The sequence below is a fragment of the Atractosteus spatula genome, chromosome 24, assembly GCF_055471065.1.
Source record: "Atractosteus spatula isolate fAtrSpa1 chromosome 24, fAtrSpa1.hap1, whole genome shotgun sequence".
Lineage (NCBI taxonomy): Eukaryota > Metazoa > Chordata > Actinopteri > Semionotiformes > Lepisosteidae > Atractosteus > Atractosteus spatula.
In genome coordinates this window covers 13,434,589-13,452,721 of record NC_142729.1, presented here as the reverse complement: position 1 = coordinate 13,452,721, position 18,133 = coordinate 13,434,589, and the positions used below count along the sequence as shown (strand labels likewise).

Genomic DNA, 18,133 nt, shown 5'->3' with positions numbered 1-18,133 from the left:
TGGTCCAGAATTGGTTCTGGTTTTAATCATCTGCCTCTGATAGATCTCCTGGCCTTGAACTTTTGAGCAGTTTTGGATTTCCCGTTTGACTCATCCCTGGATCGTTTGCCTCGGCCACACCTCCCCCGACCACCAGCACTCCATGGACACGCCCCCCCTGTTCTCATCCCTGTATCCTGCATGCCTTTTTTCCTCATGTATTCTCACTCTACTCTGGATCGTGTCATCTGCATAGGGTCTGGAAAGAACTATTCCTGACACGTTGTCATTCCTAGTGAAATATATTTCAATAGCTCAAAGTATTATCGTAATCCTCTTTCTTTGTAAACATCTCCATCAAATTTCTTTGACTAATTTGCTCGTGATTATGTTAGAAACATTTTAACCTGTCTGTTTCAGCTTTGCCTATAACTGACAGTTTGATATAGTAGATTTGGCACTTGCCTATCATCTGGGTGCTCAGTGTTTGAATTCCAGTCAAAGCACGTCTTTTTGTTACAAAAAAAAGACTAAAAAAATAAAGTAGTGAATATTATGTACATTATATTGACATTATATATGTATAACAACATGTTCAATAAATAAATTGAAATATGAATGACCAAATGTGAATTTCAACCAGTTTAATTCAGTTCAAGACAAGCCTTTACAACAAGTCTTAAAACAAAGGAGTATATATTACAATTATAATTGAGAATAATAAAGCGATATTAAAATACCACTGAAACTGAACTATAATATATTTGATCACTATTAACAATATTAAATGATTAATAACAATTTAAAGTGTTTGTATTTTGTTCAGGGTCATTTGTCGCTGTTTTCACAACCTTTGCTTTCTTATTAAATCTCGTATTTTTGAGACAGGATGCTTCAGATGTCAATAACTCCACCAACAAATGACACAGAGCCTTCAAACCATTTTAAAGATCATGATTTGTGAAAATGTTCAAAGCTTTTCTTGAAACGATATCTAGTATCTGATTGCATTTTTAGAAACTTTAATTTGAGTAAAGTGAATCCCAGGTGTAAATTATTTAGTATTATGCTATATTTTTTATGTATCAGTCAAAGTGTTCTGAAGTCTCTCAAAAACATAAAAATGCAACATAAAATACAGTGTTCATACCTAAATTAGACATTGCATGACTTTAAAATCCATGAAAAAAACACATTTAGTTCTTTATGGGTTTAGATATTATCACTACTTATGCACAAAAAAGGGTGATTTTTCTTTCTCCTGGTCATCTTAGAATCTTTGTGTAAGCTGTAAGTTTTTTTTTTACTTTTTAATTAATTATTTTAAGCACTTTGATTTTGTAAATAAAACACGTATATAGTACAGATAAAATCGCAATCAATTCCTTCTTGTAGTATGAAGCAATCAGCAGGTTGCTGAAGAAACAGCACACCACCCGCTGAGCTCAGCAATACATAAAGACTGTTCTGCAGCTTTGTACTGAGCATGTCTGTCTTTAAAATGTAATAATGGAATGTAAGTCATTTCTTTTAACATGAAGTCTTTTAATTATACTTAACATACCTTTCTCACCAGTTAGCTTCATATTTGAAATCAAAGCTTATTGTACTTCCTAATGACATTACACATGGAAAGACTATACATTTTAATTGTTTTTAATTTTTTAACAAATTTTAGAAAAGTTTCATCTGTACAAATACCACAGACTATTTTCGATTGTATTTCTGAATGCTACAGGATATACATGGTTGATTAATCACAGCTCATTAATCACAAAACAGGGAACTTGCCGGCTGAGCTGAAGGAGACCTCCTTTGGTCTAGGTGGCCAAGCTCCCTGTTATACGCAGGACCGTATCTGTTACACCATTATATTATAATAGCTGTTATGCACGCAGATAAGGTAGGCTTAGTAGTGATTAATATAGGCGGCCTCTGAGACTTTTATCAACTGGGTTGTGGCCCAGTTGATAAAAAGGTTGAGAACCACTGCTTTAGATCCACGGATATACTAAAACAGTAGCGCACATGGCAGTGTGATCTGTAATGTATAAATTTACTTGTATGTACAGTATGATTCCATATGGTTTCAAAGCTGTATGGGTTCCAAGTATATGTGAAATATTTTTTTTATTCCATTTATTAATCCAATCTCTTGATACACATCCGGCTATGTAAAAATATAGCCAAAAGGATTGCTCTAAAGGTTAAATTCCAAGCTAAAAAGACAAGACTCACCATGTCTTCTCTGTAACTTTTCAGTTAACAGCTCATCCATGGTCATTCATAATTAACATTATTAATAATCCATTCCATATTGGACTTAAATTGGAACATTTTATAAAACAAATATAAAAAGAGGTGATACAAGATGTTCTCCTCTCTTTAGTTTACATAATAATTCCCACAGAGCACATAGTAAACAACAATGAATTAAATGTAACACATCTGTCTTCACTGTTGTGGTGTGGTTTCAACATATTGATAAGCTGCTCTCCAGTTACTGGCAATTGTAATAATAACCCTTTGTATAACTTAAAGAATTCAGTGAAGAAATCTTTAATCATGAAACAAGCTATAATAGTGGACAATTTTTATGTATTTAGAAAGTAATTCTCTAATCGGACTTTGAACCTCCTGGGTACAGTGCACTACATGACAGTCCATTGCCTATTACCATTATAAGGACAATAAAAGTAAAAAAAAAATGTCAAAATGTTTCCAAAACGTCCACTTCTGATATTTTAGCTGCTTAGTTACACGATTCCATATTAATATTACTATCAAATGGTATTTGAAGCAGGACATTTTTTTTATTTTTTTACAATAACAGCAAGTGGTGTTCTAACTAAATATACTTAGAAATGGAGAAAACATTATAATGTTTTATGAAGTACAGTATATAAACTTTATAATGTTAGAACAAGCATGTTAAAACTACAATCCACTGTAAGGTTGTGTACTTTTGTGTGTTTGTGTGCACTCAATTCCCCTTCGGGATCAGTAAAGTCTTACCTATCTTTTGTCCAACTGAGCAATCTTGCTCGTATAAAGTATACCTACTTTTTAACCAGTTTAATGTTTAACATGCTGTAATACACAATTTAAAATTAAATTCTTTAATTGGAAAACGATTGTCCCTCAGTATTAGCCTGGATTCGAAACTGAGCATTTTCTGGCAACAGCCCAAATGCTGCACCTGAGACATTGAGCTTTCCTAGCGCCACCTGGCGGTCTCACAAGGCATTTCCAGTCACCATTGTTGTGTCTAACAAAGGAGATATGATCCGGGTGTGTATGAAGCAGGAATGACCTTTATTACATGTGCACATGGGAGCCAAAGCTGACGAAGCACTGACTCAACTTATTGATACAAAAGGACCCTTTTTATACAAAATCACAAACAGAAAACCCACCCAGAACAGTTTCAGTACAATTCCATGCCATATATGGTGTAAAGCCAGGGCTGCTAGTCTTGGTACATGATAAACTGTAAAAACTGTAAGGATCCTTTTAATTATTGTTTAAGCAGACATTATGTACTTATAGATTTTGTTAATCATGGCTTAAGCAGATATCAGGCACTCTCAGTTCTGGTCAGGCTGCCCTTCACGTTCCAGGTGCGCAGCCATCTCGAACTAATTTTTCATTTTTGTAGCAGGATAGTGAAATGATGTAAGTAAATTATTTACACAGTAAAAGCAAACTAGTGAAATAAGAGAAATAAATGTTTGATCCTTCACTATTAACCTAATTTAAAAAAAAAACATCCGGTACCTTGCAGTATGTTGCGGAATGGGCACTGCATTTTGAACGGCTGAATCTGTACATCTTCAGTCTTCGAAGAAGCACCTAATTAAATCACAAGGTTGTAATGGAGTCTGCTGTGTAGCGGCGAAACTTATTAATAAGAAAGAATTAAGTGTTGTGGTGCTTTCCCAAATGAGGCCCCATCTCTCTGTTCATCTCTGTGGTGCAGCCACAGACAAACTATTCATGCAGGCTGATTTAAAGATGTTTTCTTTTGATAAGGGACAGCTCCCAAATGGGGATGCACTTACAGATGCAGCCATTCAAAATGCGCGGGCGATACCGCATTATTTTGCGGTACGCTGTACGCAGTGTAGCGGCGAGGCTTAAGAATAAGGCAGAATTAACTGTTTCTGAGCTTCCCAAATGAGGCCCCATTTCTCTGTTCACAGAGAGACCATTAGTGCAGGGTGATTTAAGGTCCTAGGACAGCTCCCAAAGGGGGATGCACTTAGCTAAGCCTGGCTATCATGATCAATGGTCACCCATTGGCGCCTATCTGTCTAGGGAGTGCCAGTTGGACATCTGGACTGCATTCCTAAGTGTCAGGAGTAAGTGACTCATATCTCACCTTGATCAACCAATCAGGGACTGGTAGGGCTGAGTAACCCACGTGGGACTCTGATGCCCATGGAACTTTCAGCCAATCGACGAGCTGAAGTTCCTCCAGGTAAAAACAGGCACCACAGAGAGCCTGGGAGATTCAGTAAGAGTGAGATTCAGTAAGATTCTGGAGAGGATTCTGTGGACTGTTCTAAAGGGAATTCAAAGGAGAATTCCAGGGCAGGACGGCCCAGGAGCAGAAGGCTCCCAAGGGCAGGACATTCTCGCAGCGCGCCTCCTGACCATCCTGAGACTCAGCCCGGACAACCACGGAACGGCCAGTGTGTCCGAGTGCCAGAACTTTCCTTTGTTCTAAGAGTCTAGAGTGGAGGTTGCCAGAGAGTAACCAGCAGCAGGCCTCGTGAACAGGTCGGAACTGTGGACAGCTGAATCACTATTCAGAACTAGCTCTTCATCAGGAACGAACCGGTCCTCTTCCTGACTTGCTGGGACCCACAATCATCTTTTCTCCTGTGCACAAACTTTGCTAGTTAAAGCCAACACTAACTAGCCGGTCAGTGAGCATCAGCAGCGCACCGTCGCAAGCCGCACAGCACAGCCTGGCACGGAGCCAGAGAGCGCAGATTGGACAGCAACAAGCCTGCAGCTGTTTCTTTGAGCCCGCAGGAGATATGAATCCCCAGAAATTGGATGAGTATTCAACTTCAATGCATTACAGCTCGAGAATTCAATTGTTATCCAAACCAGTTGATATCAATTTAATTCCTAAGAGTTATGTACTTGTCTGAGTATCTAATGTAGAAGTTATAACCAAGTTCATTTACGAAACGGTCTAAATGAATGATATACTGAACGTATGTCCTCTTGATGTGTAACTCTTCGTAACTGAATGAATATATATCTTTTGTATTCTGATAACCCTCTCGATAAGATCTGTTAGGTTTATATGCATATTCTATGTATTAATAAATGTATCCTCGTGTATTAGTACCTGTGTGTGTGCGTGTTTGAGTTATGTCGCATGGTTGGATTCTAAAGCCATCAAAAGAATCAACTTTGTGATTTACTGCTACAATTAATAATTGTCTCAGTAAATGCCCAAACCCTACAGAACTGGTGCCTTCAGAGAGCCACTATGATTACATATTTGGCGTCCCTGAGCCGGTTATTTTCCCTACAGAAGTCTACCGCAAGCTACCGGTAAATACCGCGAGTTACCGTAAATTCTCCTATAATACGACACGCAAAATAATAGTATCCGGAATTTCCGCAAGGTGGAGCTAATAAAGCTCAACCTCTCATGTTTGAGCTGTGGCCATCAAAGTCTTTAACGAAGTTATTACTAATAGTATTAATAATGAATGACCTTGGACAAGCTGTAAGTGTAAACTCAAAGTATTGCCCTGGTCAACATTCTTTTTTTCATTGACCGTCTTTGTAAAAGTAACACCACAGCATTTTGCAATCACGCATTTGTTTCCAATCATGCAAAGTACAGTGATTCACATGCCTTTCACATGCTCATAAAAGAGATTGATTTAGGAACATAAAAATATTACCGTATGCAAACTGTACTGTATACAGTATGTATATGTATATTTAATGTCTTAACTGTGCCCGTTTAAGTATTGAATATTCATATCTAATTTTACCACTGAAGGGAAATCTTAGTAGCTGAGCATAAAAAGAATAGGAGCATACTCCAACGTGTGTGAAGGCCATAAACGATATTAATTTTGGAACATAAACATACAGTATATGGCTGGTCTCGGTACTTTAAAGAAAACATACACGAAACATGGTTTCATTATGACCAGAATTGGTCTTGAGATATTTTTAACTTGATTTACAGTATTTGAGAGGTATGTCTTAACACCGATACTACAGTGCTTAAGTACTGCTCATATATACAGCTCATATATGCTGCTGTATATGTTTCTAGGTTTATATTATGCATTTCATACGGTCAAATTACTTTTGAGCAACTAATAAGAAGTGCGAAACGGTATGCGTTTTAGTTTCGTTTTGTGCTGGGACCCGTGGATTGATTAGAGATATCAAGTACATACAAGTCATTTTTTAAATGTTGTAGTTCGTCTTTAAAAAAATGTTACGAGTATATCATCTATCAACGATTACACAGGTTCTGTTTCCATATTGCGGATTTTGATTACGTAATATTATTTTCTAATTTCACATTGTGAATATATGATTTGGGCAAACAGAGCCGCAAAGAAGTACATTATGGGTTGTTGTTTTTTTTTGCAGTTTTATCTAGAACAAGTGATGCTTAAACCTTTGTCTGATTCTTGTGAAACTATCCACACGACAGTTACAGTACCTAGGAGTTGACTTCAGTGATGTCACTGATGGGATGTTTCTAAAAATCCATCCTCTGTAAAACGTCTTCTCGAGTTGTCCTGCATATGTATTCGCTAATGAAGCTGTGTGTTCTGAGCCTGGATCTCTACATTTCTGTATGAACCAGCTTAGAGGGCTAAAGACAGCTTGTGTTTAAATTGAGTGTAAGGCAATTTATGCTTCTAAAGTCATGGTCAGCATTATTGTACTGTGCTGTAAACTTGTTCTGTGCCAAGTCACATTATTTTATAGCGTTTTTATAGCGTTATCAAATCCGGTGGCGCTGTGTGTTAGTTTCCTGACTCCCATGTCACATGGTCTGTGATTGAAACCTGTGAAACTGGTTTAATTCGTCACAGCCAGCACTCTGGTTGTAAAGTAGAAGCAGGCGAGATTTCCAGCGAAAGACACCTCCCCCTTCTTCGGGTGTGAGGGTCTTCTGCTCAGAATGAAACGCTAAAATGTAATGTAGGCTCTGAATGGGTTCAATTATGATTTGGGCTTGATTAAGGTCGCTGCCTTTCATCTCAAACCCTACTTGAATCCTTCTAAACTAAAAATAAGTGTTAGTGAGTTCTAAATAAAGAGGTATCCAGGTAACAGTGAAACGGGCGGACAGTCTGGGGAGATCGCCCGTTTTCCATGTAAATAGTTCCCTGGTTCCGCACCCCTTGGTGTTTCTCTCGCTCTCTCTCGGGTCACCTGATCATTAGCTCGAAAGATTTCAGTGCTTTGTGTATATTCTAATGGTAGTGGGGGCAGGGTGTGTGGGAACAGGTTTGGTTGAAATTGCATTGGAGATCTATGTTCTTCACACCTGAAACATTTTCTCTGAAAGCATTTTCTTCGCAGTTTAACCGATCTTGTTACAGCATGTTACAGTTTACTATTATTAACCATATTAATTTTAAGTGCTTAATGTAAAATCTTGTAAAAATATATTTTCATTGTTCAAATATACATTAAGTCTGACTATCATATAATAAGTTAAATACAAAACTAAAGAAAAAATAGGGTTAAATATAATTCAAAATATTTTGCTAACAATGTTAACTGTTTATAAATAATAAAAGGAGTAGGATGGCACAGTTGTTAGTATGTTTTTTGTTTTGTTTCTTTTTCATAAATACAACAGTAGTACCTGATGTCTCAGTGGCTTTCAAAATTAAATTATGCATACAAACCTGTGAACTAGAAAGATAACTAAGATATCCATCCATTTATAATGGTGGCAAAGTGGTTAGCATTGCTATCTTGCAGCACTGGGGTCCTAGGTTCAATTCCTGCCATTCTGTGTGTGTGGGGTTTACATGTTCTCTCTGGGTTACATGGTTTTTCTCCATATGTGTGATATGACTCCCTCTCGCACTCCAAAACATACTGGTAAGTTAATTGCTTTATGGGAAAACTGGCCCTGGTGTGTGTGTGTTTGTGTCTGTCTGTCCTGTGATGGACTGGCGCTATGTCCAGGGTGTATTCTGCCTTGTGTCCTTTGCTTACTGGGATAGGCTCCAAATCCTCTGTACTGGATAAAGAGATTAGAAATGGAAGTAAAGGCACTGTGTGGATGGAACTATACACAGTGTTAGAAACCCACTATGAAATGGCAGCATCTCACTGAGAATGAAATATTTTATAGTGCTGGCTTAAGGAAACAGCCTTTCCACCTCTCTTGCACATCAGTATCCATACCTAGTTATTTAAACAAATTGCCTCTAATTATAAACATCTTAATATGCTGGCTCTGTGGATCCGCATCAGCTATGTTTGCCCATTCCTTCAATTCATGTGCATCCAACACACAGTTCAATGCCAGCAACTACACATAATCTGTAATTATGTTAGGAAAGGCTGTTTCCTTAAGCCAGCACTATAAAATGTTTTATTCTCAGTGAGATGCTGCCATTTCATAGTGGGTTTCTAACATTGTGTATAGTTCCATCCACACAGTGCCTTTACTTCCATCCATTTCTAATCTCTTTATCCAGTACAGAGGATTTGGAGCCTATCCCAGTAAGCGACCGACACAAGGCAGAATACACCCTGGACATAGCGCCAGTCCATCACAGGACAGACAGACACAAACACACACACCAGGGCCAGTTTAAATCTAACCTCAGAACCTTTCTTTTCAGAAGACTTAGTGTCTGTATCTGCTTCATTTTGTAATTTTGGTAGCACCTCTAACTGCTTGTCTTTCTTATATGCATTTACTTTGTAATCTGTGGTCCTTTTATCTGTTTTTACATCTACTGTATTGCTTTGAGATGCCACCTTTAATGGTGATATATCAAATAAAGTTTTTTATTATTGTTATAGGGAAACATGATCAGATTTTCCCTGGTTCAGAAAAAAAGATCTAAAGTATACTAGTTTGTCACTCTTCTCATTCCCTTTGCTAAATGACTTTTCATACTAATCTGATCAATCTAACTGCCAGTTTTCTGTGCTTTCTCTATCCTGCTAGATTTGCAATTATTCTGAAAATTTTCATCTTGAAATAACTAATTTCTAAATACCTTTTTCACTGTTAACATCTTGCAGCAACTCTGCGACAAAATATACACTCTGACAGTTCATCCTGCTACCAACATTAAATAAAACAAATCTTAAGATTTCTATATTTATGTCTTCATTTAGTGGTTTCATTAGTGACAAAGGCTAAACTTTCTTGGAAAAATGTATTTTATGTGTTGCGGAAAAAACTGACTTGCTTTAACAAAATATGTTTACAAATCCTTTCACCTGGCATTTTCGTAGTTAAAAATTATGGAACGCTCTGTTAAAAGCAAGGGAGTTTTTATGTCCATTACAGTTCTTTTGCAACATGAATATAATTATATCGTTATTAATTTCTTGAGATACGCGATTCCATATTATATTCCCTTTTAATCAAATTCTAAAAGTATGCTTGTTGACTCCGGTATCGCGTTAGTTAAAGACTTCAATGCTTAAAATGTTTAGGGAGAAATGGAATACTGGTGTGTATGTTTTCTTTAAAGTATCGAGACTAGCCATATACTGTATGCTTAAGTTCCAAAATTAATATCGTTTATGGACTTCACACGCGTTGCAGTATGCTCCTATTCTTTTTATGCTCAGGCACTAAGTAAAAGGAGATGCTTCATATTGCTTGACTAATTTTAAAAACTAAGTTAGAAATGCAGACGGTCCCTCGGTGTGCTGCTCTGGTGCGCCGGCTCTTACACAGTGCCTGTCTGCCGTAAGCGTTACAATATACATACCCAACACTGCTTGTACCCATCTGTCATGCAAATAAAACACCTTGAATTGAATTGAATTGAGGGGAGAGGGGGGGAATACTAAAGCCAATAGTGGCTCAATACCCTCGATGGGCTTTGACGTGCTAATGCGTTGGTTTAACAGTCCGGGTGTGGCAGGCTTCCAATGTCAACTCGACTCGATTGGAAGACAATGAACGTATTTTGTGATATTTAGAAATATAAATTTGTTTGGTGCGAGTGAGGTTTTATTTAATCTCTGACCAAGGGAAACGTTTCATTTTTTCAAAGAAATGTTTGTTAAAAAATAAAGTCATAGTTCTATGGGATTCAATCACAGACCATGTGATATGGGAGTCAGGAAACTACTGTAACACACAGCGCCACAGGATTTAATAACGTAATAAAAACGCTATAAAATAATGTGACTAGGCACAGAAAAAGTTTACAGCACAGTACAATAATAAATGCTGACCATGACTTTAGAAGCATAAATTACCTTACACTCAATTTAAACACAAGCTGTCTTTCTGTATGAATCTCTAAGCTGGTTCAAACAGAAAATGTAGAAATGCATTAGCCTGATTATGATTAAAAAATACATAATTAAACACGCGTTTGCGATTTAAATCAGAACACGATTTAAATCAATATAAATGTTTATATTGTTACGCATACTGTCCAGCCTCCATTTCTCCATAAAAATTTACTCTGTTGCACACACACACACAATAGAAGCAGGAACCGCTGTCAGAAGGGAAGATATGTTCAAAATATCGCAAATATCGATCATGTTGCGATATTTTGAAATATGAAAGTCAATTGATTGTCTATAATATCGCTATATTATTTTTTCGAAGAAATGTTTGTTAAAAGAAAAGTCCAGCACCAGCTGGATTTGAACACACAAACTGTGCTGTGTTAGTCACGCACCTAGACCAGTAGGCTACAAGACAACTTGCGTGAACAGGGAGGTGAAACAGCCTTACACAGCCCTGTCGCAGTACACAAATATAATCATACCGTTATTAAATTATTTAGATACGCGATTCCATATTATATTCCCTTTTAATCAAATTCTAAAAGTATGCTTGTTGACTCCGGTATCACGTTAGTTAAAGACTTCGAAGCTTAAAATGTTTAGGGAGAAATGGAATACTGGTGTGTATTTTTTCTTTAAAGTACCAAGACCAGCTATATACTGTATGTTTATGTTCCAAAATTAATATCGTTTATGACCTTCAGATGCGTTATGCTCCTCTTCTTTTTATGCTCAGCTACTAAAATTTCCCTTTAGTGGTAAAATTCCATATAAGTATTCAAAACTAAGCGGATTGAAATGTGCACAGTAAAGACATTAAATGATTAAATCTTTTCACTACCAACCAATGCACCACGAGTGCCCCTGTCGGTCATTTTGGCCAGCCAATCACTTACCGCGGTGCCCTGCGGGTTGGTTACTGTACCGCGGGTTTTTACCGCTCATTTTGAATGGCTGCATCTGTAGCTAAGCCTGGCTATCATGATCAATGGTCATCCATTGGCGCCTATCTGTCTAGGGAGTGCCAGATGGACATCTGGACTGCATTCCTAAGTGTCAGGAGTAAGTGACTCATATCTCACCTTGATCAACCAATCAGGGACTGGTAGGGCCGAGTAACCCATGTGGGGCTCTGATGCCCAGGAAACTTTCAGCCAATGAATGAGCTGAAGTTCCACCAGGTCAAAACAGGCAACACAGAGAGCCTGTAGTGGACTTTTCTGAAAGGGAGAATCTCAAAGGAGAATTCCAGGGCAGGTGGCCCAGGAGCAGAAGGCTCCTAAGGGCAGGACATTCTCGCAGCGCGCCTCCTGACCATCCTGAGACTCAGCCCGGACAACCACGGAACGGCCAGTGTGTCCGAGTGCCAGAACTTTCCTTTGTTCTAAGAGTCGAGAGCGGAGGTTGCCAGAGAGTAACCAGAGGATCCACCCGAGGTTAACACCAGCAGCAAGCTTCATGAACAGATCGGAACTGTGGACAGCTGAATCAGTATTCAGAACTAGCGCTTCATCAGGAACGAACCGGTCCTCTTCCTGACCTGCTGGGACCCACAGTCATCTTTTCTCCTGTGCACAAACTTTGCTAGTTAAAGCCAACACTAACTAGCCGGTCAGTGAGCATCAGCAGCGCACCGTCGCAAGCAGCACAGCACAGCCTGGCACGGAGCCAGAGAGCCCGCAGGAGATCTGAATCCCCAGAGATTGGATGGGTATTCAACTTCAATGCATTACAGCTCGAGAATTCAATTGTTATCCCAACCAGTTGATATCAATTTAATTCCTAAGAGTTATGTACTTGTTTTGAGTATCCAATGTAGAAGTTGTAACCAAGTTCATTTACGAAACGGTCTAAATGAATGATATACTGAACGTATGTCCTCTTGATATGTGTAACACTTTGTAACTGATTGAATATATATATTTTGTATTCTGATAACCCTCTCGATAAGATCTGTTAGGTTTACATGCATATTCTATGTATTAATAAATGTATCCTCATGTGTTAGTACCTGTGTGTGTGCGTTGTTTGAGTTATATCGCATGGTTGGATTCTAAAGCCATCAAAAGAACCAATTTTATGATTTACTGCTACAATTAATAATTGTCCCAGTAAATGCCCAAACCCTACAGAACTGGTGCCTTCAGAGAGCTCACTACAGCTGCATTGGATTGCATCTGGATCCAGCTACTTCTCCTATATCATTAAAAACAACCTAACAGTCCTAGACACCTGTTCACCACCCTCAACAGACTGTTCAAGCCAAACCTACCTACTACATTACCTGCTTCATCCCAGCTTTGTAACACTGTCTTAGAGTTTTTTGGTTGTCCACCAGAGTTATACTGTTCCACCTCCTTCCTGGATGATTGTTGTTGGTGTTCTCCCCTTTCTAGTTTTCACCCTATATCTAAATTCTTTTTCTGGCTAAAACTTTAGAATGTGCTGTTAGAATTAATTTATGCAACTATCTCATTGCAAATAAGCTTTTCAAAACCTTCCAGTTTGGTTTCAGACAATAACAGCACAGGAACTACCCCTGTAAACCCTTGTTCCTGAATGGCTCTGTACTGCTCCCCCTACGATTCTGCATGTTCCCAATTGTTCAGTTATTAACATCACAGGATTGGAATTATCATTTCCATTTAGATGATATTCAAATCTAAGTCCATACTTAACCTCACACTGAAGTAGCTGTGTCATTCCTATCATTACTAAAGTCTATTGGCAATGGGGGTCCTGGTTACAGGGGCAGGGCTGGATGACCTGGAAGCCCCTAGTCTGGGCCCTGCATGGTAGTGTCACAGGGCTATTTGTCATCCGTAGCTGGGATCTAAATGATAGCTGCTCCCAGCAGACCCAGGTGTTTCTGAACACCCCTTTTTTAGGGACCACACCACCCTAGAAAACACATTGTCCACTCACACTTTCTAAGGTAGGCTGCTTCACCTATTGGGGCATTGAGCCTGGTGATTGAAAATGTCACCGCAGTAATGTGTTACTATGACTAGCAATATGGAATAGTCATAAGGACTAGCAATAGTCATAAGGACTCTTCTGGATAGCAACTATGGCATGGATAGACCCATACACAGGACTGCACTCATTGCAGCAGAGTTGAAACATTGTAATAATGATATTGCTGGTCAAAGTGAGACCAGACTTCTGGGTCTATAAGGTAGAATGGAGAAGGCTATGTATGGTGTTGACCGCAATTTAAAAAATGCTTCCCCCCACGGAAACACCTAGTGGCTTAAGCAAAAGGCTTATTGTATGTCATTTTGCATCCCTGTCATTTGTAAGTAGCATGCCGCTTGTAACGGAAGCGTTTTTTCTGGACCCTATGCACACGACACGATCCAGGGAAAAGTGAAGAAAACATGGGGAAAAGGTCATGCAGGATACAGGGATGAAAACAGGGGGGCGTGTCCATGGAGTGCTGGTGATCGGGGGAGGTGAGACTGAGGCAAACAATCCGGGGATGAGTCAAAAGAGGAATCCAAAGACAGGGCAAAAGTCTAAAGCCAGGCGATCCATCCGGGACTGACAATTAAAAAACCAGAGCCGGGTTGGGACTGGCAGGGGAAACGGGAATGGGAACAGGAACAGAAACTAAAAGCATAACGGAGCCAGGCGCATCCAGGTCCTGTGCCTTGCATGATGCGGAAAGCAATGCAGAGCCCAGATTAACGTCAGCGTCTGGCTTTTAAGGTGGGCTGGAAGGAGGCTGGAACAGGGGGCAGGTGCACAAAATCAAGTCTGAAGTGAAAGAGCTGGAGCGCCCTTAAGGGGGAGGGACTACAATCGTGACACCACTCTCCTTAGTGCTTATGCACAAACTCTGAAAACAAATAATGAAGAATGTTGGATGAAGCTCCAAGTCCCCAAAACAACAAAATCCTTCTACTTCAATGCAAGAGTAGAGAACAATAGTGACAATTGGAATGGGTTGCTTTGGAAACCCAGCATTGGATATGGAAGAGAAAAATGGATTGAAGTCTCTGTGCTGAGCATAGTCTCACTATCACAAACACCATCTTTCAAATGAAATATAAATACAAATGGAGGCACCCAACGTCAAAGCACTTGTATTTTATAGATTACATCATTGTTAAGCGCTCTGATATTAAATATGATATTGTCACATGAGTCATGAGAGAAGCAGAGTGCTGGATGGACGATAGGATGATCATAGTTAATGAATGAAGGTTGGGTCAAATAAAGAGCTCTTCCAAGAAAAAAAAAAGAACTGCAGTGATTGTGTTTTTGTGGCACACAAGAAGTGGAGGTACTGTATGAACCAACATGCAGCATTCTAGAAAACCTTGAGGCTTAACAGAAGAAGGCACAATTGAGCAATGGACTTCTGTATATCGCTCCATGAGAAAGCACCCTAATCCATCAGCTATAGTTGAAAGAAACATCAAAACTTGTTTGATGATAACTCAAAAGACATCTCAAATCAGCTAGGTGCCATGCACAAGAACTACAAACCCACTTCTAAGGTTTTTAGAAAACAGTTAGAAGAATGGAGAAAAAAAAATATTTGCAGAATGTTCTGCAACAGTTTTGAAATGAGTATTGGATATCCAAGGCACATGAAATACAGAACCACAAGGACAAATATGGCATGCTAAAGTCTATGACACATTGAAGACCATCCAATGCCATCTCTCTCCTATTAGGAGTTCAGATTCTGCTATCATGTCTCACAGAAATTACAAAACTCCTGGGCCTGACTTCATCCCAGCTGAAATTTTGAAACAGGGAGGTTACATTTGCATGTGAACCATTCATCGCTTCATTGTGGAGATAAGGACGCATTCCACATCAATGGAGAGATGAAAACATTATCAGCATTTATAAGAAGAAGGCTGACAGATCCATCTGTGACAACAGCAGGACAATATCTCTCCTCTCAGCTGCTGGCAAAGGTCTTACGATGGTCATGCTTCACAGACGTATTGCCACAATCACTGAAGAGCTTCCTGAAGACAGTGTGCTTGTACCAGTCCTATTTAACATCTTCCTCCTGTGAGTTACACACTCCTGCGCACGCATATTTTTGTAGAAAGTGAGGTATTTTTTTAACTTTTGGTTGGACCGGAACCTCTTTAATATGAGGAGATTCCAAAATGCCACTAAGCTAAAATCAGAATATTTACTTGAGCTCCAGTATGTTAATGATTGTGCTGTTGTAGCACACACCCCAAAAGCACTGCAAGCTACACTTACAGCAGTTGTACAAGCAAACAGTAGAATCAGACTGTTCATCAATATTACAGAGACAGAGGTTGTGTGTCAGTGGTCATCCAGAACTCCACCTGAATTACCTGTTTTTTACCATTCTTGACTCAATACTTGCTAATGTGCCTCACCTCAGGTTCCTTTCCAAGCCCTCTGTCTAAAGAGGCTAGTGTTTAAACAGTTGATTTTCCTAAAGCAGTTATGTGTTGGTGGAATTGTGGTGCATTGTGAGTACAACTTACCGTGTATCCATCTTTTATATGGCCTTTCACCAAACTGATGAAGACATCAGGACTTTTCACAATATTATCTATTCCCATGACATCATAGAGAACAAAAGGGAGAACTCCATCTCCTTCTCCATTTGCACAGTCCTCTACTCTGTATGGTTTAAACTAAACAGAAAAGTCAGAAAAGCAAAATTATAAATTCTGAGAGAATCATCCCCATTGTGCAGATGAAATTTAATTACCACTTTTAGGCATCAGTGTGTTGCACTTTAAAAGTCCGTATAGATATTTTATTACAATTGTACTAAAAGACTAGATCATCTCACTTCAGGTCTTCATGGATAGTTGCCTTTGTTTTGGCACAAATTTAGTCATTATGGAGACTTATTGGAAACATTAAACAGATTTCTACATTTGCTCTTTTCATATTCTCTCTTCAGGAACTGATTAAAAAAATTACTTATCATAAACAGCTAAGCTTTGACTACTGCACAAATTAGCACCTGCACTTTAAGGTACTGGACTGTCTGCACTACTGTATGTCCTGTCTTGGCTGTATTAAAACATCTAATGTCTAAATTTATTGTAATGTCCATTGTCTGTTTGTCATTTGTGCATATTTTTACTTTTGTTTCACTGTTACTGGCTACAGCTGAATGAGTAAGCATTTCAATACACTTACTGTATATGGCAAATAAAAAATCTTGAAATCTTGAAAGTCTATTTAGTTGTAGTGTTGTCAAAATGCATAATGCTTCAAAGAGGTTTGCATCCTACTACTGATCAAGTCCAACAATGTTTCACTTTGGAAATCTGATGATCAGGCTAAAAGGTGGTAAAATTTCTGCTTATCACAAGTTGGGAGATGTATGGACCAGATGTCTGGGACTGTATTGACTTTAAGTTGCGTTGAATGCACACTGTCAGCCTAAGTATTGATGCATTTCATTCCTTGTTCTCTGAGCTTCCTCATTAATTATTATCCTTCATTAATGGTGTGGCTGCAAGACAGGTTTGACTGTGCCTGTGAATGGGAGGGGGGCTCAAGAACAGGGCATGAATACACAGTGCACCTGTATACAGCTGGTTCCTCAATGAGCCCTGAGCAGTGAGTTGTGAGCTCTGCCCACACCCAGAACATCAAAGGAAGACTTCCACATCCCCTGAGAACAAAACTTGAGCCCTTGTTAAGGGGGCACTAAAAACCCAAAGTCAAGAGAACAGGGTAGAATTTTGAAAAGTCAGACAGAAGTTAGAAAACACAAAGATTGTAGCTATTGGACCCAAGAGAGGACTTGGATATCAGGTACTGAAAGCAGCGGAGAAAAGCTTCTCCATCTTCCTGTAAAACATGTTTGGAGTTGGAGACAAACTGGGAAGTGAAAGGAGCATAGATACATGTTGTTTAGGATGCCTGGGACAGAGGAGGGTGCCTGAAACTACACCTTTTCTTTGCTGTGGTGTAAGGAGGCACACCACGCCACCAGCCAGAGCTGGTTATGGAAAATAAAAATACTGGACTGTTCTTTTGGAACATTTGGTTCTGGTAACTGGGGTCAATGGGGTTCTTGTACTTAATATTAGTTGTATCATCTGTTCTGTGTGTTGAGTGGGCAATCACAGAATTTTTTTTAGCTTTAGCAAGCAGCCATATCACCCTGCAACTCACAACTGGCAACCCACTGAAGCTCAGCAGGTGTGAGCCTGGTCAGTACCTGGAGGGGAGATCTCCTGGGAAAAACTAAGGTTACTGCTGGAAGAGGTGTTAGTGGGGCCAGCAGGGAGTGCTCACCCTGTGGTTCATGTGGGTCCTAATGCCCTAGTATAGTGATGGGGACACTATACTGTAAACAGGTGCCATCCTTCGGATGAGACGTAAAACCGAGGTCCTGACTCTCTGTGGTCATTAAAAATCCCAGGGCGTTTCTCGAAAAAGAGTAGGGGTGTAACCCCGGTGTCCTGGCCAAATTTCCCATTGGTCCTTACTGATCATGGCCTCCTAATAATCCCCATCTATGAATTGGCTTCATCACTCTGCTCTCCTCCCCACTGATAGCTGATGTGTGGTGAGCATTCTGGCGCACTATGGCTGCTGTCGCATCATCCAGGTGGATTCTGCACATTGGTGGTGGTGGAGGGGAGTCCCCATTACCTGTAAA

The 18,133-nt window shown here is 39.4% G+C and overlaps 1 protein-coding gene across 1 annotated transcript in view; it reads right to left on the bottom strand.

The window, feature by feature from the left end:
- Positions 1–18,133, bottom strand: part of LOC148815937 (interferon-induced protein 44-like) — a 50,322-nt gene that overhangs the window by 16,252 nt on the left and 15,937 nt on the right. Inside the window, exon 6 of the mRNA XM_088904756.1 lies at positions 15,987–16,139. Coding sequence (XP_088760882.1) covers positions 15,987–16,139 — 153 coding nt within the window. The remainder of the gene's footprint in view (positions 1–15,986; positions 16,140–18,133) is intronic.